Source organism: Symphodus melops (genome assembly GCF_947650265.1).
Source record: "Symphodus melops genome assembly, chromosome: 21".
Taxonomy (NCBI): Eukaryota; Metazoa; Chordata; class Actinopteri; order Labriformes; family Labridae; genus Symphodus; species Symphodus melops.
Genome location: NC_136711.1, coordinates 9597213 through 9623850, shown reverse-complemented (window position 1 = coordinate 9623850; position 26638 = coordinate 9597213). Strand labels below are relative to the sequence as shown.

Sequence of the window (26638 nt, the reverse complement as noted above, 5' to 3'; positions counted from 1 at the left end):
TTCTTTTTTTTTTCTTTTTTTTTTTTTTGTCTTGCATGTGTGTGAAACAGGCATGAAATAACAGTCAAGAGTTCAGGGACAAAACCGTTTAATCACAGGCGGTAATGTGACTGGGCCGTTGCTTGCCAATGTACTTATCTATAATTGTCTAATGAGCTGTTCAGTTTGCTCTGGGATGGAAACGTGATATTTCCTACACTGACAAGTATCAACAAGTATGTTCAGGTTAATATCATTGAAATCTCACTTTTCCAACTGCAAACTCGCCTTCCGCCTTTCCTCGACTTTCTTGTGCCTGACTATTGTGAATACTTGAGCACGGTGACATGTTTGCCTTCTGGGTAGTTCCTCTGCGCTGACGCATCAGACCTGGAGTTCAAAACAATGGTGTGAAGGCAACATTCTTTGGTCTCATATTGGAAGATTTAAAGGTGTTTTGCCTTCAGATTATCATTCTCCTTTTCTTCTTATGGATAAGCAGTTAAGCTCAACTCCATTTTTATTTTATTTTTTCAAACTAAATTAAAATAACATCACAGAGCATGTGAACTGAACATTTAGGCTAACGTACACATTCTAATACAAGAGAGGTGCGGCATTCACATAAGAAGATAATCATGCAATGAGACGTGTTGAAGTGTGACCCTCTGCCGACGTGACTCAGATGTGTTCTTTGAACTGGAGCACAGACAAAGTTCCATTGTCTCGCACAGAAGGTTGGAGTTTCCTTTCACATTTGTCCAAGATGACTGTCGGAGAAATACCAAGTAGCCCACATAAAGTGTCACCATTCATCATCTTCCTAATTTCCTCTATCATCTGCCAGAACTGCCATACTTTCCTACAAGGCCACAGGCCGTGGGTGAGACCACCCGTTTCCAGTTTACATTTGGAACACAGCGGAGATAAGCTCGAGTTAAATGTATGGCGTCTGTAGTACGGTGAGTTGAATGGGCTAGGAGTCATTCCACGAGTTCTGTTTGCCAGGTTTGAGGTGTTTGTAGCCTCGTGCCCTTTAAGCACATGATAGAAGGAGCTAATAGAGCGGCACAGTTGTTGTAAAAAGCTGCGTCTTAGAGCTTCAAATACTTTGACTTTGAAGGATTATGGCGTCCCTTACCTGTAAATAAAGGAACAAGTCCTGCTTTTGAATACTGTATTTTCCAGTTGTTTGTCTAAAATACATCAAGGTGGATCCCTCAGCTAATCTCTTATTTATCCCAGAATAGTTACTATTATTCCAGGAAGAAGAAATTTAGGATTTTCACGTCATGGAGTAAAGACAGGCGGCTTGAGACCTGCCTTCGAATGATCTGACAGCATGCCGTGATTTAATGTTGCATGAACTGTAATTACATCAGTACAAACCAACTTCAGAGATGCAGCGTCACTTGAGCTTTCTATGTCGAAGCAAAGCGATGTACAGTCGCCACCTAATCAGATATGACGCACAAAAGAGTTGTTTCTTTGGAGACATAACGTAGATATTTTGACATGTGCTTCTTCTAAACCGACATACAGTAACTGTTCAGGTGCTTGGTGGACTTAATACCTGGGATCATTTGTATCTGATAGAGTAACTGAGGGAAGGTATTCATTCATGGTTAACATTTCAAAGCCACTTATATATATATATATATATATATATATATATATATATATATATATATATATATATATATATATATATATATATATATATATATATATATATATATATATATATATATATATATATATGAGAGAGACTTTGGTATATAGCTGATTTGAATGGTTACAGCTGGAACACGAACATTAACATCCAAAGCTTTCTGTGATTGGCAGGCTGGAGTTACAACAAGCCAGAGTTTTTCATCTGAAGACATGAATGGACACCCAGTGAGTTGTGGTTTTCAGATTCCCAACCCTTATGAACCACATTTGTTTATAATCAAAGTGAATCCAGGTGAAAGGGGACTTAAAGGATTTTCTTTTTTTTTATTTCTCTCTGATTCTCAAGCGTGATTCTCAGCAGCATGTTTGTGGGGTTTCAAGTACGCTGCCTGGACAGTTGATGCGCTTTGCTTTGGAAATCTTGCTTTCTCTCCTTAACTTAAATGATCCTGGGAGTCTGAATCCAAAAACCACAGCTGTGTTTTATCTGGTGAAGAGATTTGTAGTTTAGTCTTTCTTTCTGTAGATAATTCTAGTTCAATGATTCCACCTCTGCACAACTCTTAGGTCTCTCAATCCTTCACTGATACGGATGTGTTCGCTGTGAATGAACTGATCTGTGACAAGCTGCTGCTCTCTGTCTCCTTCCCAATAAACCGATCACAACTGATCACAAAGACTGATTGTTTTCTCCGAACCTCACCAAAAAAAAAACACCAGACGCCTCTATGTTGTTGAGCTTGCTCGTCAGTATTTTAATTGCTCTTTAATCTCTTTCCTCCTCGTAATCCTCGTCGTAGTCTCTCTGTGACCTTACCTACCATCATGTCCTCTCCTCTTCCCTCCCTCTCCTTCCATCCCAAACCTCCGCCCAGGAGCCCGGCCCGGCCAAGGTGACGGTGACCAGCAGCAGCAGCAGCGGCGGGGGAAGCATCCCCTGCCTGCCCAGCAGCATCGCCAGCGCCGAGCGTGTCCCGATGAGCCGCGCCACTCTGTGGCAAGAGGAGAGCCGCTGGAGCAGGGCCACCATCCCCTGCAGCCGCAGTGCCTCCTGCATCAGCCAGCTGAACCAGAGCCAGCCAGAGTCCAGCAACTCTACTCAAGATGGTGAGGCCTGGATGTAACTGCAAAAGATTTGTGAAAGGCTTAAAGAAAAAACAATCTTTTTTTTTTACTTCATATTCAAATACTACTTGCTACAAAATCCTTCTTTTCTGATTTTTCTTGTATGTTTTTATTTGTGTCCTTGTCTCAGATGCTGCCACAGTGAGCACCGGTCGTAAGGTACGAGTGGAGAGTGGTTACTTTTCCCTGGAGAAGACCAAGTCAGAGCCTTCTCCACAGTCTGCACCGCATTTTCAGCCACCCCAGCATCTGCCCCTGTCCTCCTCAGCATCCTCCTCCTCTTTAGGAGCGACCAGTCCCAGGTACAAGTCTGAGTCAGACCCCCAAACCTCCCCTTATCAACCCTCCCAAGATCCTTTCCCTTCTCCAGGTGCGTTGGCCTCCCCCAGCTACTCCACCATCAGCTCCTCCCAGAGCTCGCTGGACTCTGATCCGAGCGTGACCACGCCCACCTGGGAGGGACACGGTGGTGGTGGTGGAGGAAGCACTGGCGTTGTCAGTGGTGGAGTTGGCAGAGTGGGCCGGCCCGGAAGGGAATACACGGCGCTGTCGGATGTGCCACGTGCTCGCAGACTGAGTTACCGCGAAGCCTTCCGCTCCGAGAAAAAGCGGCAAGAGCTGAGGGCGCGGACTCGCAGTCCTGGCAGAGAAGAGGTGGCTCGGCTGTTTGGGGAGGAGCGCAGGTGAGAGGCTGTGGATGAGTTGGAAAGAAACCCCAGTCATTTAAGTTTTCACATGCTTCCTGATTATACATGCACATAAATCACTTTACCAAAACATACATATATATTCCTTAAACTGCAGCCAAACAAGACTTCTAATCATTATTGAGCCACTGGTGTTTAGCCCTTAAAATGCAGCGATCCATTATATAGAGCCTATGCTTTGTTTAAAGCGTCCTCATTTTAGTTTTTTAGCACCACCCTGTGGCTGCTCTTTGGTCTCTGAAGCATTTATGCTAAATGTGTCTTTTCTTGGCTTTAACCAGTGGTTTGTAAGTAATGATTTTGAGGCTTTCAATGCATGTGTTACTTTCTAATCTGTGATCTCTACTCTCTGCTCTTGCCACCTTGCTAGTCTGTTGTTTTGATCTTTTTTCCAGGGGGCTTCTGAACAGAGCTTCTCAGACCTAATGCTCAACCAACCCTTCCGCCCCCGTCCCAATGCTGTTCCCCGCTGGTCACCGCTGATTCCTGCTTTCTATCATTTCATCTCTCCACTGCCTGGGAGCGCTCTCATACACTGATTCATAAACACGTGGTTTCCCCTGTGTAAACTGTGCAATATTCAAACATTCTGGTGGTTGTTACTGGTGGTGGGTTTACATACTGTGTCTGACTCTTAACCGCATACATAAACCTTTTATAAGCAAAGAGCCTTCAGGTAATCCTGAATGTGTTTCCATTGCATCTCTTTCTACAAACACTTAATCCACCATTCTAGTCCTTTTTACTTTTCCTCTGAAGTTTATTCTCTCGTCATGTAACATGACTTTTATTTGCTGGTGTATCTCTGGATTGTTCTCTTCAGGGATATTATTTCTCCGTCATGTTGCACATGTTTGATCATGAAAGGTAATTTGAGTCTAGAATGAAACCAGACTTTCTTATAATGACTGTGAACATTGGGCAGTTACAGCAGCATTCTGCACTAAAACAGCTTGTATTCATCATGGAAAAAGACTCAAATTGACTTTTATATCATGCTTTAGTTTTGTTTTAATGCCAATCTGCCTCCATTTAAAGATGATATGCTGCACCATTGTTTTTGAAGAAAATGGTTTGTTTGACATATGCTGCAAAATGACTTTTTGAACAGTTGTAGATGCTATACTCCAATCAAAAGTGTCGGTTTTAGCCTGTTATTTCAGGGATAAGGCATTAAGGAATGGTCTGTTTGTGTCCCACAGGCGTACTCAAATCATTGGCCGATATGAGGAAGGCAAGAATTTGGAGCAGATGGACACGAGCAGCACCAATGAGCCCTCCGTTAACACCGTCCAAATCCAGAGACAAGGCCGCAGCGAGAGACGCTACCTGGCTAACAAACATGTATGCTATTCTCCATGTTCTTCCTGAAGGACTGTATCTTGAAAGTGTTGCTTGTGTTAAACCCAGTCCTTAATATCCAATAATGTGACATTTGTAGGATATGTCACTGGATGCAGGCAAGGACCGGTCTGTCCCTGATGTGTCCAGCTCCACCTTTGCCAATTTAAGAAGAGCAAAATCATTGGATCGCAGAGTCACCGAGTCCTCCATGACGGTGAGTGAAGGGAGTATAGAAGAACGTATACCGTATGTTGTCATAACAGATCAACAGCTCGAATCTAGATTATTCCCAGGTCTCAAACTCCGGATTGAAATGAGCAAAAAAAAGTTGGATTTGAGCCTTCACCGCTTCCTCAGCATCAAAAGCTGCCAAAGGTGTTTAATAGAGTGTCAGATGTCTAGAAAGCAGCAGGGACTGAATCCATCATTCTGCAGTCGAGGCCTCATCTTTGCCCTCCGGATCATGAAGATGATATGTTTTTGACATGAGGAGGGTTAAACTACAAACTTAGACACACTTGGTGGCTTCAGTTTAAAAGAGAATGAAAGTTAGTTTTTCATAGTTTCAAAGGAAATTCAAAAGGCTGATTAAATTTAGTTGAGTTGGTTAAGTAGAGGAGCAGGGTCTATAAGAAACATGTTAACAACCTGCCAACTATTTTATGGCAGTGTATGTGAAAGGATAGGTATGTCTTCTAGTAATTTAAATTACATTAGCTTCATCTTAACAATTTTCTTTTTCACCAAAACACAAAAATAAATCATCAATAAATAAAATCTTTTAGGTGTATTTAAAAAAAAAAAGGTTCATTCAGTACACTAATTAATGTAATTATTGTCAGTGATTAAATCATAATGGTTAGTATGGAAGAATAGTTTTAGAAAGTGATGTACTCCAGGCCTTGAAGTCGTTTAGAGAGCTCAGGAGAGTGAGCCCTGGGAAACCGTGATATTGGCCATTTATTTACTTCAATTTTGCACGCACCAAAACTCCAGCTGCATCTGCATATACACGATTACATCAGCACTTGTTTTCTCCGGTCTTCATGAGCCAGATTAAAGCAGTCCTCCAGTGACATCCTCCTGAGGTCTGGTGACTCCCACTAGTCTGACAGACTACCTCACTGATCCGAGGTCAGTTCACTGAGCGCTGTTAGGGCGATCCAGCCAGCGTGTTGTTGGTCTCACTGCAGCTGCCAGAGCCCCCACCCGCCCACTTACACACACATTCATGTACACACCACTGCCACCAGCGCTCCTGCTGATTATAAATAGCCCGTTTAGAAGCAGTTTGTCCCCGGGACGGACAGACAGAAACAGTTTGTCAACATATGAAGTGAACGCAATTAGCCATCAGAATGACTCTGTGCCAGACGGTGACACCACACCTGATGAAGCTCAACAAAAGAAAGGTACTGTTTAGAGAGCCGCAGCAGCAGGTTTAAGACGAGTGATTTACTTTAAGGTCTATAAACAGACCTGAGCTTGGTTTCAATGTGCAGCAGTTTGTGTTTCACTCGGAAAGTCCAGCTCCCGCCAGTCGGTCTCTGTAGCTGGAGCCACGTATCGGCAGATTTACCTCAGGTAGTGACCTAAATGTAAAGAAATGATCCTAAATGCTCAGTGTTGGAGGGGATTTCAAGTAAATTTCAAACCAGTTAAAAACGTACTTAAGGAAAGCTTCTTAAGTAAAATATTTGTCGTTTGTCGTGCATTGATGTGATTGATTTATTATAATTTGTCATTGGTAGCTGCACAAACTTTCATTGATTATTTTTTAGTGCAAATTACAACACATCATCTCTGTGATCTGTCCGATTTGTAGCCAGATTTGCTGAACTTTAAAAAAGGATGGATGACGAAGCTCTACGATGACGGAATGGTAATTATATTTTTTTCATTGGTGGGATTGAATTAGCGTCTGTTTTATTTCCCTTCCTGAATAACATCATATTGTGCTCAGAGGACTGGTGTAATCAAATGAATGCTTTCTTTGACTCCTTCAGTGGAAGAAACACTGGTTTGTCCTGACAGATCAGAGTCTGAGGTACTACAAGGACTCCATAGCTGAGGAGGTAAAAGTGTTAAGTGTGATTTTTGACGATGAATATGAATACATGGTTGGTTTTTGTTGTCGTTTGTTAATTTTTCTTGAACCTTTTTTTTTTCCCTCAGGCTTCAGAACTGGATGGTGAAATTGACCTTACGACATGTTACGATGTCAAAGAGTTCCCAGTCCAGAGGAATTACGGCTTCCAAATCGTGGTGAGTGTTTATTCTTCATGTCATCAAGTGTCCCGCGTCGTAAATCAGCAGCAAAGATGGAACTCTTTGTCTACGCACTTGAGCCCTGCTGTCTCCTGCTGGTCTATAAACAGCCTTAGACACCATGTGGGCGCAACTTTAGGTATCGGGTTTTGCCATTTTTCTCGGTCTGAAACGATTGTTTGTCCGTCATGACGGATGTCACTCCACTTGTCATCTCTCCACGAGAGGGTGACATCATGGTGGTCTAAATCTGCTGCAGCCGTTGTCTGCCCCGCTCCTCTCTCTGAACCCATGAGGCCCTCATCCTGCGCAATATGTTTACCTAACCTCCGTCATTAAAAAAAAAAAAAAAAAAACCTGCCCTTGGCTAACACTCAGGTTTCAAATGTATTTGAGACCATAATTGCATAATGTGTGTGCAATTTCTTCCGATCCTGCTTGGGAACCTGTGACGGAACACTTTTGTCATATAATCCTTGTCCATTAAACATTTTTAGCACTTGCTGCTGGCAAAACACTTCCTGGACACATATAGTTGCAATGCATTGGTTATCCATTTGGTGTCAGTGGAAGGTTTTGTCCATGCTACATATAGACATATAGACTATAGACCCCCCCCCCCCCCCCCCCCCTCAGATTTTCTGGAGGAAATTTGAAATGGCACATGCGAAGGGATGGTCGTCTTTTTGCCTGAGATCACCATACGTTTGGTGTTGACCGATGATTCGCTCCAGTATCAATGTCTGCTCTCTGAGCTCTTGTTCTCTCATGGGCGTTTAAAGCTTATTTGAGCTGAACACGAGTTGTGATGTGTGTACAGTACCTGGCATTCTGTGTCTTCAGATGCTTTAAAGAATCACTGCGGCCTTTAAGAAATCACTTATTCCACCACATGTCTCTGTGCAAGGCTGTAGTATATTTAACAGCACACAAAATAAGCAGAGGTTAAGGCTTTGGGTAAAGGGTACCTATATTTAAAGGGAGATTTCGACTACTGCTAACAATGTCCATTACAAATATCTTAAATCTTATTTACATTCTCCATAAAGTGGTAGGAAAGTGAAAACAAGCATTTTGGGCAACTTGATTTATTCAGTTCAGATTACGGCAGCTGTTGTGTTTGTTAGTGTGTGTTTGTGTGTGTGTGTGTGTGCCACTGATTACTCCAGATTTAAAGTCTACTATGATCGAGTTTACTATGACAAAGGAGCAGCTCTAGCTCTCAGCGTTGTTACACTCAGCTGACTTCAGGACATCCTGCCGCTTTAGAAATACGCATTTGTCTTAGATAATCTTCCAAAATAATTCAAAACTTTGCAAGCGACAGATGGCAAAGCATTATCGAGATTCTACCCTGTAAAATGAAATGTACTGCACATCCAACAGAAGCATCCTGTGTTACTTTTGTGTTTGGTTTATCTACATGGTGTTAAGATTGCGGTTGTAGTGACAGAATTAAAACTCCTTCTGCTGGGCTCTTTGTCAGTGCGACGCTTTAGACTTCTGCTTAAAGCACACTTAAAAAAACCTCCAATTTACAAAGTCTCAGTCCAGTGTGGTACTACGAATAATAGTTAGGAAACAAAACATTCCCTTTTATTTCACTGTTGAATTATTATTCCAAAGTCGATATAACGGCGTTGGTTTGTCTACCTGAGGTCCATTTTGAGCCAAAAGAAATTAAACAGTCAGTTGAACCGAAGTGCTGCATATCGTCATTTTATTTAAGGCTCGTCCTTGTGACAAACAAGTGGTTACATATCTTAAAGTGTGGAAGTTATTTAAATCGACGTGTTGTCTCATTCCTGTCACTCATTGTAATGAAATGCCTTCCTGCTCCCAGTGTAAAGATGGAGCGTGCACCCTGTCAGCCATGACCTCTGGAATCCGCCGCAACTGGATTCAGGCGATCATGAAGAATGTGCGACCCACCATCGCGCCTGATGTCACCCGGTAATACCCGAAGAGGATTAACACTTTCAACACCGGCAGATAAAACCACTGTTTTTCTACATATCTTTTTTTTTTTTCTTAATCCCTCTCTCCTCCTCACTTTATCTTCCCTTCTCTCTCTTCCTCCATCAAAACGGTATTTTCAACCTGCTTCCAGGAAAAACATCTCTCTGAAACTATCCGTTCTGAAGCCCAGGTTGGAGTGCTTGTGTGTGACACCCCCTCCTCACCCCACCCCAAAAACAAACCTCCAACAGTGATGTTATTGCTCAGCAATGTCAGGCCCAGCGTGTTTGTCGTCCCCGTGTCATGTGATTGTTGAGTAACGTGTCCCTGTCTGTCAGGTTGGGCTGAGACACACACACTGCGATCACATCAACAAACAACAATGACTAATCCAACATGACGTCGAGCAACAATTCAATGATCATTTTTTTTGTACGGCAAAACTAAAGCACAAAAAAAATCCTTCACTGAAAAAAAATCTGTTTACTTAATGATTATTTTAAAACCCAAGTGTTGCCTTTCACATGGCTCATCACATGTGATACTAAATACATTCTCTGACCAGCATTTTCTGAGTCACTCTGTACCAGTGTGTCTTTTACTAAAGCGTGTGTGATACTTTTGGTATTTCTGCACAGACGCCTCAGACACCTCTTTCTCGTGCTTGACTGCTGTCCCTTCTCATTTTCTCCCCTTACTCACTTATCCCTCCACACAAGGAAGTGAAAATAGATTTATAAAACTTCAAATGTCAACCAGTTTGCAGTTTACTGGAAACACATTCTTTACACTAAGCTGCTGTAAAAAATAAATTGCATTCACATGGCAGCTAAGGGCTGGCATCTGCCATCAGGCTTAGGTCAGATTATAACTGTGAACGCTAAAGCTGCTTTCAGTCTAATTTAGTGTGCCTTTAAAGCATTTTGATGTGCTCTATGCATTGACAGCATGATACATATATTTAAGTGTTTCAAAGTCAACTAGGTGATTCTGCTATGCAAGAAATGTTTGTGTTGTTTTGTCCAGCTCTATGTCTTGCAGATGTAGATGTAGAAATTTCATTTTTCACCTTCTGTTGAAGCCATTTAATGTCCCTTTTATTTTGTCTTTTCTGTATTGTATTTTTTTTTTTGCATTCAGATCCCTCCATGACGAGCAGATACAAGCCCAAGTGATGTTGGAGCCATGTCCACAAGCCACCCCTGAGCCAAGCCCCAGTCCGGAGGCCCCCAGGTCTGATGTCAACAGAAAGCAGGCGATCATGCACGCCTCCACGCCTTCCTCTGAGCCACGGAAAAGCAGAGTCCGTGAGCGCAGACGAGAGGGTCGCTCCAAGACCTATGACTGGTCCGAATTCAAAATGGAACAGGCGGCAAAACCTGTAAAAGAACGAGCAGACACAGTGGACCTCAGCTCGTCTTTCTCCGCAGCTTCCTCATACTGCTCTCCCTCCTCCTCTGCGTCCTCCTTAGCGTCCTCTCCTGTCTCTACCTCCTCGCTCCAAACCTCTTCTGTGTCAGGCTCCCACACACAGTCTATGCCAGAAGAAGCACAAAAAGAGAATGTAAGGAAGGGTGTCCCTCCACTTTGCACAACCAGTGCAACTCACATGCCAAATACTGTTACTGTCACCATGATGTCCACGATTAACACTGCACCACCAGCGTCATCGGTGCATGAATGCCAAGAGCAAGGGGGGATGGAAGTAGACCACCCTGCAGCCATGCACCCTGTAGGTGATGCTAAAAAGGACAACAGAACCTCAGATGTCCAAGGAGAGATTGAGCAGCGATGGCATCAGGTGGAGACCACACCGCTCAGAGAGGAGAAACAAGTGCCAATCAACTCGTCTGTAGGAAACTCTGACAGATTACCTGCACAGGAGCTTGCTGCACTGCTAGACAAAGAGGTACGTTTTCCTCTCAGAGGGTCATTAACACATTTGTGGATTCCCTTCATGTACCATTTATTCAGTATTTCCTCTCTTTTTTTTCTTCTTTGTTTAGTTGGGACAGAAGCAGAAGGAGCTAGACTGTCTGCAGAAGCAAAACAACGCTTTAAAAGAGCAGTTAGAAGATGCACTCGGGAGAGAGCAAAGTGCCAGAGAGGGCTATGTACTGCAGGTACTACACTCACCATTGATTATACAGAATGAGTATGCATTTTAAATGTAAATTGTATACAAATGGCGTTTCACCATAAATTCAGACAAACTCGTGGGTTAAATTTATTGGAATGGCATTAAGGCTACAAGACATATATATATATAGATATATTTGTTCTAGTCAAAAATGGTAGAGTATACTTTTGTCACACAGTACTTTGCAAACTTGATGTTTCTTGTACAGTTTACAAGTGCATGACAACGTGTATGTATTTCTGTGGTAACCTGTTTAATATTTTACTAACTGGTGTGGGTGCTTATTCTCTGATGTGCATGGTTGGGGTGTTCTCAGCATGAATTTTCACTAACTGTTTTTACGGAGTTTCACATCTCCTGGGAAACTAATTAATTTGATCTGATGTACTAAAGGTAAGAGTCTCGATCAAGAGGCCTTGCACTGTGCTTTTTCTCTCTTTTTTTATTTGTTCATTGTCTGTGTGTCCATTCCAAGCTTGGATTTCTGCATGTTTTGTTGGTGTTTCAGAATTGCATATACTAATTGTGTATCTACAAGTTGCAGTTTGAAGCTATAAGAAGAAAGGAATACAAAGCCAGAATGTAATTCTGTTGATTTGCATTCTATTTAGTTTATAAAGTATTTATTTTTAATTCATTTTACCATCATTTCAACAGTCACAAACATTTTCTTCATGTTTGTTTGAGGGGGGGAGGGGTCATTTACATTTTTCAATTTCCAAGTCATCTCTGAAAAAGCACAGTGGAAGCTTGGGGGGGAACAAACTTCCCTAAAGAGAGACTGATCACATAAAAGGAGAAAACTTATTTCCCTGGTAACCCACGAGATGTGGTTCTCCGTATATGGTATGGAAGGTAAGGTGATATAATTAACAAGTTGTGTCAACAATCTTTTTCAAGAGTGCAACACCCCCTTCCTCTTCACCGCACAGAGTGCCATGGCAACGCTTGCATAGCCTTAACCAAGATCTGCAAGGGGAGTTGGAGGCCCAGAAGCGCAAGCAGGACCTCGCACACCAGCAAATCCGGACACTTAAGAGAAGCTACACAGAAGCTCAGGACGCCGTAGACCGCCATGAGGTTGATATTCAAGCTCTGCAGGCTAAATTAGCATCTGCAATGGCTGAAATATTGGCTAGTGAACAGGCTGTGGCCAGAATGCGCAATGAGCTCAAGCTCGAGCAGGAGCGCTCAAAGGAACACGAGGAGGAATACAGCCGTGGCGAGAGAATGTTACGAACCCAACTAAAGGACAGTGAAGATAGACTTCGTGAGGTAGAGGCCAGTCTCCTCGAAAGAAACCAGGCCCTCCGACACCTGGAGCGACAGCAGGCTCTGCAGCGAGACCACATGAGAGAGATTCAGAGGCTGCAGGAGAGACTTCAAGAGGTGACTGCTCGGCTCGGTGCTACTGAAGAGGGTCAGGCACTGAAGGAGGAGCGCCTACGGAAGGAGCAGCACACCATGCAAGAGAGTCATGAGAGGGAGAGACAGAATCTGTGCAGAAGATTAGCTGAGGCTGAAACTGCACAGAAAGAGATGGAGAAGAGGCTGCTGGAGGCTGAGCAGCAGGTAGAGGCCCTGTTAAGAGGGAAACAGGCCTCTGTAGGAAAAGAAAGCAGGGAGGAAATTCTGAAGTTACAGGAGGAACTTGCTCAGAAGACTGACATGGTGGAGTCACTGAGGCAGAGTGTGCGTAGGCTCGAAGAAGAGAGAGGGCAACTCACTTGCCGCTGTCAGGAGCTTCTTAACCAGATTGCTGAAGCAGACCGGGAGGTGAATAAGCTCCGCAATCGCCTGCAGTCGGAGGAGGCAGATTACTACACTCTGGAGAGCTCATATGAAAGGGCTACACAAGAGTTTCAGAAAATAAGCCAGTTCCTTCGAGAAAAAGAGGAAGAGATCCGGCAGACTAAGGAGATGTATGAGAGGCTAATGGAACGCAAGGAAGAAGACTTAAAGGAGGTCTTTGTCAAAATGGCTGCACTCGGAAACAGCTTAGAGGAAACGGAACAGAAGTTACAAGCTAAAGAGGAGCTTCTTTGTCAAATGAGTCAAAGTCTCTTGGATAGGGTTGAGCCCTGTAGTGCTGAAAAGGATCTACAAGCCAAGCTTGTGGTTGCAGAGGACCGCATAGCAGAGCTAGAGCAGCATCTTAATGCCCTGCAGCTGGACTACGCTGACCTACGCATGGAAAGACAGCAAAAACCAGAACATGGCAAGAAAGCTAGACTAAAAACATCTGTCTCCCTATCGGCAAACACAGTGCCCCAACTTTTGGTTGACAGTAAATCCAAGTCAGCGAACTTCCCTGATGATAAAGAGTCTCAAGCCAAGAGACCAAGGATACGTTTTTCCACTATTCAGTGCCAAAAGTACATGAATCTAGAGGGCCTGGATAGTAGCCAGGTGAGCAACTGTTCAGACACAAGAAAACAAATGAGTCAGAGTGAAAATGAAGACATGCAGCTGAGTGAAGGAATCCTCTCCTCTGATGCAACATGCCCTCACAGTAGTGACCCAGAGAAGTTTATCGCCATCATACATGCCCTAGAGACCAAACTGCTAGCCACTGAGGATACATTAAGAAACCTCACACAGAATATGGAGGAGCAACAATCCACCCAAGCAGAAGACGTGAGCAAAGAGACTGATCAAAAAATGACAGAAACCAAGTTTGATAAAGAGTTCAGTTGTGAAAGCGGGGTACAGAGTATAGCAGCTAATAAGCATTATGCTAAAGCCCTGGCATGTGTCGAAAACAGTCGTGAGAAAGTCCGGGATATTCTCAGTGGCTCTCACGACACAACTGATTCACAGCTGCACTCTTTGTCAGAGATAGAGAACGATTTGTTCAATGCGTCACTGTACATCCGGCAAGGACAAAAGACCTCGGAAGAGCAGTCATCAGTTGTCCAACAAATTCCAGAGACTGTAGATAAAGAAGCTTTGCATCTCTTTGCCAAAACTTTGTCTTTTGAGGCCGTTGTTTTAAACAAGATGGCTTTATTGATACAGACTTCAAAGTCAGATGTCCTGCAAGGTCTTGCTGAGATATGGGAGGACATAGAGAGCATTAAAAGGAGTGACAAAGATTGCTTGGCTATAATTTATGCTGATGTTTTAACCAGGAAGTTGATGCTAGAAGGGGCATTCTGGAAAGATTTAGAGAAAGCTGAGCTAGATGTTGCCAAATCCAAAAAGGACAGTGTTTCAGCTGATGTAGATATAGACACCAACACAATCTTCCACACCTTCATTAAAGCAGAGCTAGCATACTCTATTCAACATCTTAAACAATGTTATGAAGAGAAATTTAAACTATTGAAAAGGGAGTTGACAGAAGCACATCATGACCTACATCAAAGGGAAACGGCATTGAAAACAATAATTGAGGCTTCCAAATCACCTGATTTGAAAAACGTAATAAAAGAAGTAAAAAATAATTTTGGGTTTAAGAAACACAAGTTGGCAGACATTCACCCCCCTGAACTTGCTCCCTATATGGAGCAGATTGAAATGCAAGAGGCGAGAGACTTGGCTGAGGAAATTGTAGATAGACAGTTGGCTTCTGAAATGCCCTCTTGTGGTGTCGATACCATTGAATCATTTCAAAATGCACATGATAGCCTTGCTAATGAGCTTCAAAGACAAGCAGCAATCCTCCATAAGTATTCTCAGGAGATAGAAAGTGGTGGAAACCACCCTGGACTGGCCCAAATGGTCCATGCTCTTCTTGGCCACCAATCTTCACGCAGCATCACTAGTATGTCTCTTTGTATGCGCGAAGCCCTCATCCAAGCTCAAGTGGCTTATGTGGCGTGCAGGTTACGGGCAATGCATGAACAAGACTTGGGTTGGTGTAAACAGACAGGCCAGAACATGGATGCTCTTGTTCAGCAGCATGCACACAACGTCAGCACAATCAAGCGAAAATATGAAGCATCACTAGAAGATGAGCGCAAGAACTTCCAACAAACAATAGCCGCTCTCCAGAAAGAGAACCAAACTCTGAGGGATGACGTCAGCAAACGTATAAACCAGCTCTGCCAGCAGCAGAAGCAACTGGGTCTACTGGAGGAGAATTTCCAGAAGGACACTGAAAAGCTAAAACAGAGGCACATGCAAGAACTTAGCCAAGCCGAGAAAGGTCGTGTCTCAACAGAAATGGCCCTCATGGAGACGACTGCTGACAGTCAACGAAAGCTTGAGGTTCTGCTGGTGGATATGAACACAATGGAGGAACGACACGATAATCACGTGAGGAAACTGGAGGAGCAATTTGAGCAAAGGATATGTGAGCTCCAGCATATCCACAAAGAGGAGGTTGAAAAGTTACATTCCCAGTATATGGAAAACATTCATCGTGTCCAAATGCACCAACAGGACAAAAAAGGTGGTCTGGTGGATTCCCATTGGCCTCCTTGTGATGAGGCTGCTACACCAATGGAAGAGGAAGAACAGGGGAAGGGGGAAAACATGTCAGAGGTGGACTCCATGGTGGTTCTGAAGGATCGTATCCAAGAGCTGGAGACCCAGATGAACACCATGAGGGACGAACTAGAGAACAAGCACCTAGAAGGAGATGTGGCCAGCCTGAGAGAGAAATACCAGAGAGACTTTGAAAGTCTTAAGGTTTTTGCTCTTTCATTTTACTTTAGTGACATTTTTTTAAAATTAGAACCAAGAGTAGATTATTAGTAGTGAAATAGCTGAGCTGCCTGCTAATTTTGTTCATCATTCAACTAATATGCACAAAGAGTTTTAAGTTGGGAAATGGTGTGTTTTGATTTTTTTCCACATATTAATCTTGCAACAGGCATCTGCTTCCATGCAAATTGTAGTTGTCTTTAATTGCAGCTTTGAGCAGTGTCCCAATCTTTCTTCTGCACATCTGAATACTATATTACCTGCTACTGTAAACTACAAAATGTCTTTTTGGTCATGCTGTAATGGTTGCAGGTCAGTCTACCACTTTGGTAATAACCAAGTACCACAACACCTACTGGACGGATTACATTTGATGATCCAGATTTTCCATGTACAAGTTTTATAACAAGAAACATTTCCCCATCCTTATGATGGCACCAACATCCATTCATGGACTTATGCAATTAGAATCAAGTTAGGATTCTGGGGTTCCCCTCTGGCTGTCCTCTAAGGCTTTTTTAGCCAGTAAGTTAATAACCCGAGTTTGTGTTCAGTTTTCAACTCACTGTGGGCACTTCAACACCCAACAGAGAATTATAGCTACAATAATGCTGACTTGCTTTTTTAAAATTTGGCACCTAACATTTACACAAAAGTACTTGGAACTGCGCTCGTTTGGTTAAATCTCTGTAGCAGACATGAGATGGAAAAATGAGTTCAATTAAAAAGTACCCCCAAATAGACAGATCTTCTGGCTCAGGCGGAGACATCCCTAACAGTTCTACATAATACAGAAAAACAACTTGTGTCAAGACGACAGTCTTTACTTTTAAAAATGCACATGTCCAACATACCATTTCCCACATTCAATAATCAAAGGAAACTGTTCTGTTAATAACAAAAAGAATTAGCTGGATTAGTTTAGCTCTACTCACTCTCTAATTAGCATAGCCCGGCTTGAAATCATTAAAATGCTTGCATGGCTATTTATCACTGATTTTGCATGGCACTTTGTAGCCTTGTAGATATTCCACTGGATTAAAAGTCACTTATTAAAATGTAGGTGGAAGGTGAAATATGCGTTTTGTGATGATGTTTTATTTCCCGTAGGCCACTTGTGAACGTGGCTTTGCAGCAATGGAAGAAACTCACCACAAGGTAATCCAAGACATTCAGAGGCAGCATCAGAGGGAGATTTCCAAACTGATGGAAGAGAGGGAGAGACTTCTGGCTGAGGAGACCGCTGCTACAATTGCTGGTACAGAATTTCACCATAATTCAACCAGTTTTTCTTACACTGAAAACAAGAAATTAAACGTTAGGTGTTCTGTCTTTTATGAAGCTATTGAAGCTATGAAGAACGCCCACAAGGAGGAGCTAGAGAAGACCCAGCGCTCACAAGTCAGTGGACTGAACTCTGACATTGATGAACTTCGTTTACAATATGAGTAAGTTTATACCTACAGGAACATTACGACGTGTACTTTTTCCCAAAAGGACACACCATGTTTCCTGCTAATATATTCATTTGAGTTCATCAATATAAAAATCCTTGAAAAGTTTGCAGAATTTTAGACCCCCTTTTAAGAAGAAGTTTGTCAATTCAAACCAGGGCTTAGTTTGACGACCACTGTTCAACATGAGAGAAGAATTCTAGTTGATGTTGTGATTATGTGACTGTGTAGAGAGGAGCTGCAGTCCATCCAGAGGGAACTGGAGGTGCTGTCGGAGCAATACTCTCAGAAATGCCTGGAGAATGCTCACCTGGCCCAGGCCCTGGAGGCTGAGAGGCAGGCGCTCAGGCAGTGTCAAAGAGAGAACCAAGAGCTGAACGCTCACAACCAGGTCTGAATTCCTATACGTGCTGCCGTTCAGTACATGTGTAAACAATGCTTTCTGCAGACAAAAAGATAACTCTGTTCCGTTCAACAGGAATTGAATAACCGGCTGTCTGTAGAGATCACTCGGATGCGCTCTTGTTTCAGCGGTGAAACGGCGCCAACACTTAGCCAGGGCAAAGATGTGTATGAACTTGAGGTGTGTAGAAAACACAAACACACACAAGCCCAAATACACAACTTATGTGCTCTCTTAATCTAATGTTTGTGTCTCTTTATTTTGTAGGTGTTGCTACGGATTAAGGAGTCGGAGATCCAGTATCTGAAACAAGAAATCCACTCTTTAAAAGACGAACTGCAGTCTGCTTTAAGGGTAAGCAGTCTCAAACTGTCAGAACGTGGAAGGTTTCTAACTGCACAGCATGTCTTCATGTATTAAAACAAAAATCGGGGAAAAAAAGGAGGGCAGTATCATTTATTTGATTTCAACAGGACAAGAAATACGCCACCGACAAATATAAGAACATCTACACGGAGCTCAGCATTGTGAAAGCAAAGGCTGATTGTGACATCAGCAAACTGAAGGAGAAGCTGCTCATTGCCACAGAAGCTTTGGGAGAGAAGACTGTGGATGGCACGGTCACATCTGGATATGGTAAATTCAAAATATTGATATTATAATTTTTCTCTATAATTTTCTCATATTATATTGTTACATTGATATCTATATTCATTCAATTTAAAGCCACTTTAAAATTAAAATGTTAAATTTTTGTCTAATGTTTTGTAAGAAGTGAAGTCAGTCAAGAGTTAAACTCTTTCATGAAAGATTAAATGATACATTATCGTGCACATCAAGTATATTAATTTCAAGATCAAACAGTAAATTTTACGACCTGTAAACCTTGATAAATGAAGTTATTTGAGTGTTTCATGTAATAAATGAACTTAGAGGGGAGAGAACTGAGGTCCACAGGTTTGTAAAACAATATATATACTGTATATGTACAAGTCCTCCAGTGTGGCTGTTAGTTTGGGCATAAACCATTAAAGGATTCACTTTGACACTTGTGATCCTAGAGTACCAAATTCATATCAATGGGAGCAATGACATGCCTTCCTTTTGTTTTAGATATCATGAAATCTAAGAGTAACCCTGATTTCCTGAAAAAAGAACAATCATCGACCTCCAGGCAATCAAGAGGTGTACGATCAAAGGTGAGAGTCAAATGTGTTTGTACTTTACTGATTTCAGCTTTTAAGACGTAACAATCAGACAGACTGTATCTCTGTTAGATGTTAAAACCACCACCTACTGTAGAGATGTGTTCCACAGTTGGTCAGTCCCAACATTTTTACCTGTCAGTCATGTGTGTGTTTTGTCCATCAGTCTGTCACTGAACAGGTCTCATGGGAGAGCTGACGCTCCCATTGTGGGGTGATTCCCCCTCAGCCCCCGCCCAAACATGTGCTCTGTAGGTATAGCATGACGTAGAGCAAAGCATGCCCTTACTACTATTGCATGATTTTTACCCCCACCGACTTCTTTTTGTGCCCCTCCCTGCACTGCAAATAACTGAAGAGCCCAAAATTAAACATGAAGTTGATGACAATTAGCTGTTGGACACAGTGTCTAAAAACTAGTTATAAACTGGTCATTTAAAAACTTCTGCTGATTTATTTCCCCATACATACTGTACACTTAATAAAGTAGTCTGCTTTTTTGGTAAATGCATCCATTTGTACCACTCCTGTGCCTGTACTGTGCCAAATAGGTTAGCTTAGCATAAAGATTGGAAACAGTTTATCAGTTTGATTCGATAAACAGTCATCTTCACTATCAGTTTGATATTCTCCAATCACATGAGCCCAACTACAAGATAGCCAAAAACAACCAACAATATTACCCTCCACCCACAGCTGCAGGTTGTTTCTATCAGGTTTCTATCCATCCATACATTTACAGATGTGCAGCCGTCACATAAGGGGAGTAGAGGAAGAAGGACGGCAGATTTGATTTCTAACGGAGCTTAACTGTGCAGAACATAAGTTGTTCTCTGCACATCAAGTTTTTCAATATACTCTCGAGTGTTGCTAATCTGTGAACAAGTGAACCATTTGTGATCACTGTAAGGAGAACTGAAAGCACTATTTATCTTATTTCATATATCCCATTTGTTTAACATTGTTTTTCTATGTTAATCTAAAAGTCCTCTTATAGCTGTTGTCTTTTGTGTGTTTAACTTTTAAGCTGTTTGTATTTTTGTGTGGCATGACACATAACCACTTTTCCACTTTGCTTGAGATTAGACAGCTATGTCATACACGCGTAACTGTTCTTCTGTGTGTGTTTGTTTTTGCTCTCTGGTATATTAATTAGAAAAAAATAACAGATACACCCTCATCAGTGAATCACAAATGACTTTCTTTTTCTTGTCTTTGACAGAGCCTGAAAGAGGGACTAACTGTGCAGGAGCGTATGAAGCTTTTTGAAGCAAAAGATTCCAAAAAGATTTAAACATTATCAACCTGCAGTTCTTTGTCTCTCTCCTCGCCTCGTTTCTTTTGGTCACATTTGCTACAGCTGTGCCAGCATCAGCTGGGGACTGTTAGAGGAAATGTAAAAAAAAAAAAAAAACACTCTGATGGTCAATTCTAAACTCGGACCTGCTGCTTGATAAGTGGTTGTCTTTTTGTTTGATTTTTTTTTTTCTTTTAGTTAATGGAAAAAGGTTGTAATAATGTAATCCTTGGAAGGTTTCTTTAAGGATTGCTTTAATGTTTAATCTGTCCAAGTTGGAGATGTGTTGAAATGCTGTTAGAGGGATACATGCCAGCATTGATCCTCCTGAATGCCAAAACCTGACAGCAATACACAGTATAAATAATATATATTTCCCAATACAAATTAAGTATCTGCTGTATTTTATTGTTAGTTTCTTTCTCTCATTTTTAATGTTTATGTTGCACCAGTTCTGTTGTACATAACTACTGGATTTCTGTATGGTTTGCTATTGAGTGTTGGGGCATCTGCTGTACTATAACTATGGTTTGATGATAGTGGAAATCAATGTGATGCTTATCTTGCTTGTGTATGAGAGTTTTATAAAAAAAAAAGGAGTGTCTGTGTGTGAAGGGGGAAGAGGGCTGGGATTGCACTTATCACTTGACTACTTGAGGATTTCATTTTTTTATCTGTCTCAAATCGGTATAGTGACTTCAAGTCAATTCTCACAGTGCAACCAAACAATCCTGACTTTTGTCAAATTTAGTGAACCGTGACTTGTTTGTAAAACTGGATTAGTATTATTTTTAAAAGTTTCTTAAAATCTAAAATTTGTGTTTTGCTTAGTTTTGGCTTTGTTGTGAGAAAATCAGCTCAAGATACTTAAAACTATTTAGGACTTTGCATGACTGTACAATGTCATTTTGAATTGCTGAACGATCATGATGCCTCTTTTTCCTAACGCTTCAGTGTGAAACTCTTAACACTAATAAGCTTTGCTTTGCAAGTCCTACTGTTAAGTTGAGATTGAAATGTTTTACTGTAAGCAGCAGTCTTGAAGCACTTGGCCCGATCCCTGTCCTTTCACTCGTCGTGCCTCAACTAAGAGAAGATTATAAACATCCATGAAACCTGTGCAGCTATGGATACACACTGTATAGTATTCAAACCACACCTTGTATATATAAGCCACACGGAGGACTTCTGTGTTTTATTTTAAACTTGTATCTTGCTCACTAGCTCTATATGAAATATATATGAATATTTTTTATTTTAATTTTAATGTATATCGTCAAATAAATGAAGTGTTTGGAAATCTTTGAGTTATATTAACATCCGTGTATTGGCTTGATTTGGTGTTCTGGACTGAAATGTCTTTTTGTTTTTATGGTTACTTTGGGTCAGTTTTTCTTCTTTACAAAAATTTGCTGAAGCCTTGCACTTTCAGGTAAGTTTTTATTACAAAGCATCATAACCTATATACATACTTTTTTCTTTTCTTTTCCAGAAATCCAACAATATCATTAAACGGAACAAAAGAGTAAAGCACACAGACACCCTAACTGAAAAACAAAATCAAGTTTGAACATCCAGGTCTGAAGATGGAAACAATGTAAGGTAGCCTACAAAAAATGTTTTCTTTTGTACCAGCTTAGACTTTAAACAGTCAATTCTTACAAAGACCCACATTAAAATAGCAAACTTTAAAGCACAATCAGTCATGTTAACCGTTAAATTCAAAAAGAAAAACAGACTAGGACTATATGGCTAATCTAATGATAGATTACAACTGAATATAGAAAAAATCGTAATAAAAATTAACAATTTGACATTGTCATACAATGATTTTTTGACGTTTAAAGTAACCTAGTTATTTAATATTCTCAAGTAGCTTAGCAGATAATGTTTTAATTTAATCAAAGTCTCCTAAATGCTTTTTACTACATGTCAAAGGAATGTGATGAGAGTATGTGGAAGTAGTTTGCATTGTGTCTAGCCAATTAGCCTTGCCAACTCCTCCTCTTCTCCTCTTCCTTCCTCTTCCTCGTTTTCCTTTAAAGCATCTCTAAGCCTGGCCCAGAAAGCATTCCGATCTTTTGGTTCCTCAGGCCACAGCAGGTAAGTCTTTTTACGCACGACTTTGCGTATGCGTATGTAGGGAGACAGACGGTGCTCAGGTATCTCCTCCAAGAACACCAGAAACAGGACATCACTGCCATCAATCAAAAGCCTCAGACTGGCCAGCTGAAACTCCACAGAGCACCACTCACTCTGCAGGAAGTGTCGTGTCACCACACAGATAGTGTGACGAGAACTATAAATTGCTGCCTCGATGTTCTCGAGCACAGCTGCACCAGGGCGAAAATTTCTGTGGTGAAGGCACAGTCGAAGCCCCTTTGCCCCCACAGCTGGTCTCTCTAGATGGGGAACCAGTTGTCCCATCACCCAGGCCTCATCTTTGGAGCTATAGGAGACAAAGGCATCATACTGGAATTTTGCCCCTGCTGCACCCTTACGTCTACGTAGTTTTGCCCTAAAAATGAGTAACAGGTAGCGCAGAGCAGATCCTTGTGTCTGCCAGGCAAGACACACAACCACAAAGAAAATATCCAACATAGACAAAGTGATGCAAAGAGTAAAGGACACCTGATCGAAAGAGCAAGCCTTATCATCAAACTGCCATAGGTAGGGAGATCCCCTGTTGTCACACCTCAGGTTGTACAAGTTGGATACCTGGAGAGATAATCAATGGAAAATCAAGACTAATGTCTTTATTTCACATCTTTGTTACATTGTAGCTTCTATTACCTTACCTGTGTATAATTGTTGTGAATAGCCCAAGTCTTGAACCAGGCATTTTCACAGGTACAGCTCAGTGGGTTTTCTGTAATATCCAAAAAACGCAGTCTGGAAAACATACACTAGAGTTAATAATGTATGAAATATTATTTCACATAAATGACATTAAGGCATTCGGCAATGGCAATTTTAAAACATAAATAAGACTCGATAGAATTCATGATAGATATCCTGTTTTTGTCAAGTATGTATACCAAAAACCAATCCACAGAATTATTTACTTTTCCTTCCTAAAAACAGGAACATCTTCAACAGTGGTTAAAGCAGTTGATCATAAAAAAATAAGTGATCGTAAACATTAATAGAACTATACTGGTGAGGCTATAGAAAGATCAATACCACTTTGAGTATGGTATATATGAAGCTACTAGTGTAACCAAGCTTTCCAGATTCATCACACCTAATACATTAAATCCGAAAAACAAACGGCACATAGACAGGGAGTTTCTTCAGTCTCTACTTCCACTTTATTTTTCCCACCACGAGTACAGCCAACTGGCTTACAACCCCCACCGCTTTACTGGGAACACCTCACTCTAAAAGCGAATAGATATACAGTACCATTAATAACACACATCAGTCTGTTACACTAGCTAGCAGAAAATTAAGCTGGCCCCAAACGGCAAACAGCCACACTGGCTATGCTGAATGGTAACAAAATCTGACGGTCTTTACTAATGATCAAATCAACAATTAACATCTACTCAGCGTTATCTTTTCTTAGGCCAAAGTGTAAAAAGTTGTCTTTACTGGGGATCGTATGTCAGATATTATCTGCGCTAGCAAACAGGAATGCCACCGGAGACCAGAAACGTTACTTTTCAGGCAGATAACAAGTTAAACCAGTCTATTTCCTGGTTGTTTTATTTAAAATAAGCTTATCTTCCCATCCAATTTCAGAATCCATTAAACAAGAAAACATTGGTGTTACAACTTTTTGTGGCTTCTATACATAGCCATATCTTTCTTTCCTGTGTGTTATCATTGGTTACAATTCAGTTAGCAAAATGAGGATGGAGTCTGATTTGAAAGTGGACATATACAAGAAGGGTGTTAGCTGCACTTCCATACAGATCTGTTTCTAGTAATTGATTAATGCTAAATTGTTGTCAAATGTAAGCCAGTGGAATCCAGGATGCCATCACAGCAGATTTGGTGCTGCCCCTTTGTAATTTAGCAACCCAACCTTGCTAAAATACCAATGGACAGCTAATACATTTAGAATCTATATCTGCATTTAAATGTACTATCTATTATTAGATATGACTTCACATTTAAGATTCTGTAATATGAATTATTTCAAGAGCTGTTTGAAAGGCATTCATATTGCTCCTTTACCTTGGCAATGCATTCAGCATGGTTTTGTCCACAGTGTGAAGGTGGTTTGACTGGACCTTGAGAATTTCCAGTGTGTTATCTGGAGGCAGCAGGTTTGAAGGCAAAGTATCAAGGTCTGTCCTGTAAAGACTCAGCTTCTTTAATGTTTTCAGAGGGGACAACACTGCACTCAGGTTGGTGGTTTTCATGATAACTCCTGCTATGTCGAGGATTTTTAACTTGACTAAAGGAACGAAGGCATCAGGATGAAAGTCCAGCTTGATGCTGTGCCCAATTCTTACTGCAGTAAGTTGATGCGCATTCTGGAAGAAATGTGGTCCGATGTTTCCAATGCCTTGACCACCAGGCCCCTGGTAGTTCATCTCCAAATTCTTCACATTGGATAAAAGATGGAGAAATAAACAGATACAATGAAATAATCATTCACATTATGCATCACCCTTAATTACAGACTAAAACATACCTCCAGAGAAGTAAGGTAGATGAAAGGAGATTCATAGGATCTGAAATGGAGGCGGTTGTTGTACAGAACAATTTGCCTTAAATTAGTCAGACCAAACAGGATAGGTGGTGTCAGTCTCTTGATGCGGTTCCCACTTAGATCCAGGTAGCTAGGGGACGGATATATGTGTTAAATAAATGGACAGTGATGAAAGTGGAAGTATGATTTTAGAAGCAGAAAATACATACCTTAAGCATATCAGGTCTTGAAAGGTGCCTTCCTCTATGAAATCAATGATGTTCAAACTAAGGTTGAGCTTTTTTAGCCTCCTCAACTTACTGAAGGGCTTCTTGGTGATGTATTTCAGCAGGTTGAACTGCAGATAAAGCTCCTCAAGATTAATAAGGGCACTGAATCCCTTTGGTGGCAGCTCAGTGATTTCATTTTTTAGGAGAGAAAGGCGTGCAAGATTTTTTAGAGGGACAAACCAGTTAGGGTCAATGTCACGAAGTCTGCTCTTGTCAAAGCTTAGGAATGTGAGGTGGGTTAGGTTATTAAACGTATCTGGCATTATTATGACCTTATTTTGGTTCACTTGCAAAGTTTTCAATTCTTTGTAACCATCAAATGTAGTACGAGATATCTTCTTCAACCCTAAGTTGATGAGATAAAGTTTGCTGGTATTTCCTGTACCCAGTGACAGCTGGTCCACATTTCCAAATTTTGCATCCATCATAATAAACATAGGTGGACTGGGGCAGTCCAACAGGCTGGAGTTAGTGTGAGGTAACCTGGATCCTTTCAAGTCCACCTGTATCAAATTAAACACATATTGCGTTAAACATAGAAGACAGAATTTTCTGTTTCTGAACAAGTGCACATACAGTACCTCTACTTTTTGAAGTTGCTTCATTCCTTTTATAAGCTGGCATATTGTTAATGGAGATTTCTCCACAAACAGAGAAAATGCCACCCAAGTGAGATTTCTCTTTGTATCCTCAGGGAGTCTCCGTAGCATTTCTGCATTGAGACTCTGACAAATAAGAGTTTTAAGCCTTTGGTTTGAGGAAAAAACATCTGCTTGCAGTTCTAGCTTTGAGTTGTTCGACAGCCGGATATACTCAAGGGCAGGGAAACAGCTCACATTCAGCCTCTGGATGTTGTTTGCGAAAAGATCAAGCTTCCTAAGACTGGAGGATCCACCTGACTTTCCACAGTTGAAAACCTTGAGCATGTTCAAAGAAAGATCAACTTCTTGAATAGCTGGAAGGGAACTAAAGATATCTAGGGAGATGGTTGATAGAAAGTTGTGGATCATAAGCAACGTTTTGAGACTGCAGAGTCCATCAAAGGCATTGGAGTGGATGTGTGAGATGTTATTGCAGGTGAGGTTGAGGAAAACCAGTGCGTCCAATCCACTGAATTCTCTTCCTTTTAGAAAGCTCAGCTGGTTCTGGCTCAGGTCAAGGTTTTTGAGCCCTAGCACCTTATGGAACGATCCAGGTGGGATGACTCTGATTTTGTTCTTAGACAGGTTGATCGTTGTTATGTTAGCTGGCATTATGCTAACAACATCAGAGAGATTAGCAATGTTCCTGTTAAAGCACCACATGATGTCTGTCAGGGGGAAGTTCTGAGTACATCCTTTGAAGCCAAAACCACAGCAGGCCGAGGCATAGAGCAGAAGAAGGAACAGGACAGTCTGCATCTTTTCTTTTCTTGACAGTTCCTTTTGCAGACGGCAAAGAGGCTCTACCACAGAAACCTAAAACTAAATTAAGAAAGAAAAACCAATACATCATGAGGAAG

General features: G+C 41.4%; 2 protein-coding genes across 9 annotated transcripts in view; one reads left to right on the top strand and one right to left on the bottom strand.

Annotated features, from left to right (window-relative positions):
- The window catches only part of LOC306817040 (myosin phosphatase Rho interacting protein), a 47661-nt gene extending 26120 nt beyond the window's left edge, over positions 1 to 21541 (top strand). For 4 of the 8 annotated variants that reach the window (XM_079333593.1, XM_079333592.1, XM_079333591.1 and 1 more), the window contains exons 7-26: positions 2529 to 2760; positions 2909 to 3461; positions 4688 to 4829; positions 4927 to 5043; positions 6655 to 6711; positions 6836 to 6904; positions 7005 to 7094; positions 8941 to 9050; positions 9208 to 9246; positions 10197 to 10965; positions 11063 to 11179; positions 12097 to 15831; positions 16957 to 17104; positions 17189 to 17294; positions 17532 to 17691; positions 17779 to 17883; positions 17971 to 18057; positions 18177 to 18339; positions 18817 to 18902; positions 20131 to 21541. In XM_079333593.1, the coding sequence (XP_079189719.1) occupies positions 2529 to 2760; positions 2909 to 3461; positions 4688 to 4829; positions 4927 to 5043; positions 6655 to 6711; positions 6836 to 6904; positions 7005 to 7094; positions 8941 to 9050; positions 9208 to 9246; positions 10197 to 10965; positions 11063 to 11179; positions 12097 to 15831; positions 16957 to 17104; positions 17189 to 17294; positions 17532 to 17691; positions 17779 to 17883; positions 17971 to 18057; positions 18177 to 18339; positions 18817 to 18902; positions 20131 to 20202 (6957 nt within the window). In that variant the 3' untranslated portion in view covers positions 20203 to 21541. Of the gene's footprint in view, positions 1 to 2528; positions 2761 to 2908; positions 3462 to 4687; positions 4830 to 4926; positions 5044 to 6654; positions 6712 to 6835; positions 6905 to 7004; positions 7095 to 8940; positions 9051 to 9207; positions 9247 to 10196; positions 10966 to 11062; positions 11180 to 12096; positions 15832 to 16956; positions 17105 to 17188; positions 17295 to 17531; positions 17692 to 17778; positions 17884 to 17970; positions 18058 to 18176; positions 18340 to 18816; positions 18903 to 19074; positions 19160 to 20130 lie in introns of all 8 variants that reach the window. The other 4 variants (XR_013777970.1, XM_079333595.1, XM_079333594.1 and 1 more) reach the window with 4 other exon arrangements.
- A 635-nt stretch (positions 21542 to 22176) lies between these two features.
- On the bottom strand, positions 22177 to 26537 carry LOC306842234 (uncharacterized protein; the record flags this gene model as incomplete). Its single annotated transcript, XM_079372360.1, has 6 exons — positions 22177 to 22923; positions 23004 to 23097; positions 24388 to 24758; positions 24851 to 24998; positions 25078 to 25640; positions 25719 to 26537. 6 exons carry the CDS (start codon positions 26535 to 26537, stop codon positions 22183 to 22185), a joined length of 2736 nt encoding a protein of 911 aa, XP_079228486.1. The 3' UTR covers positions 22177 to 22182.
- Between the last annotated feature and the right edge of the window lie 101 nt (positions 26538 to 26638).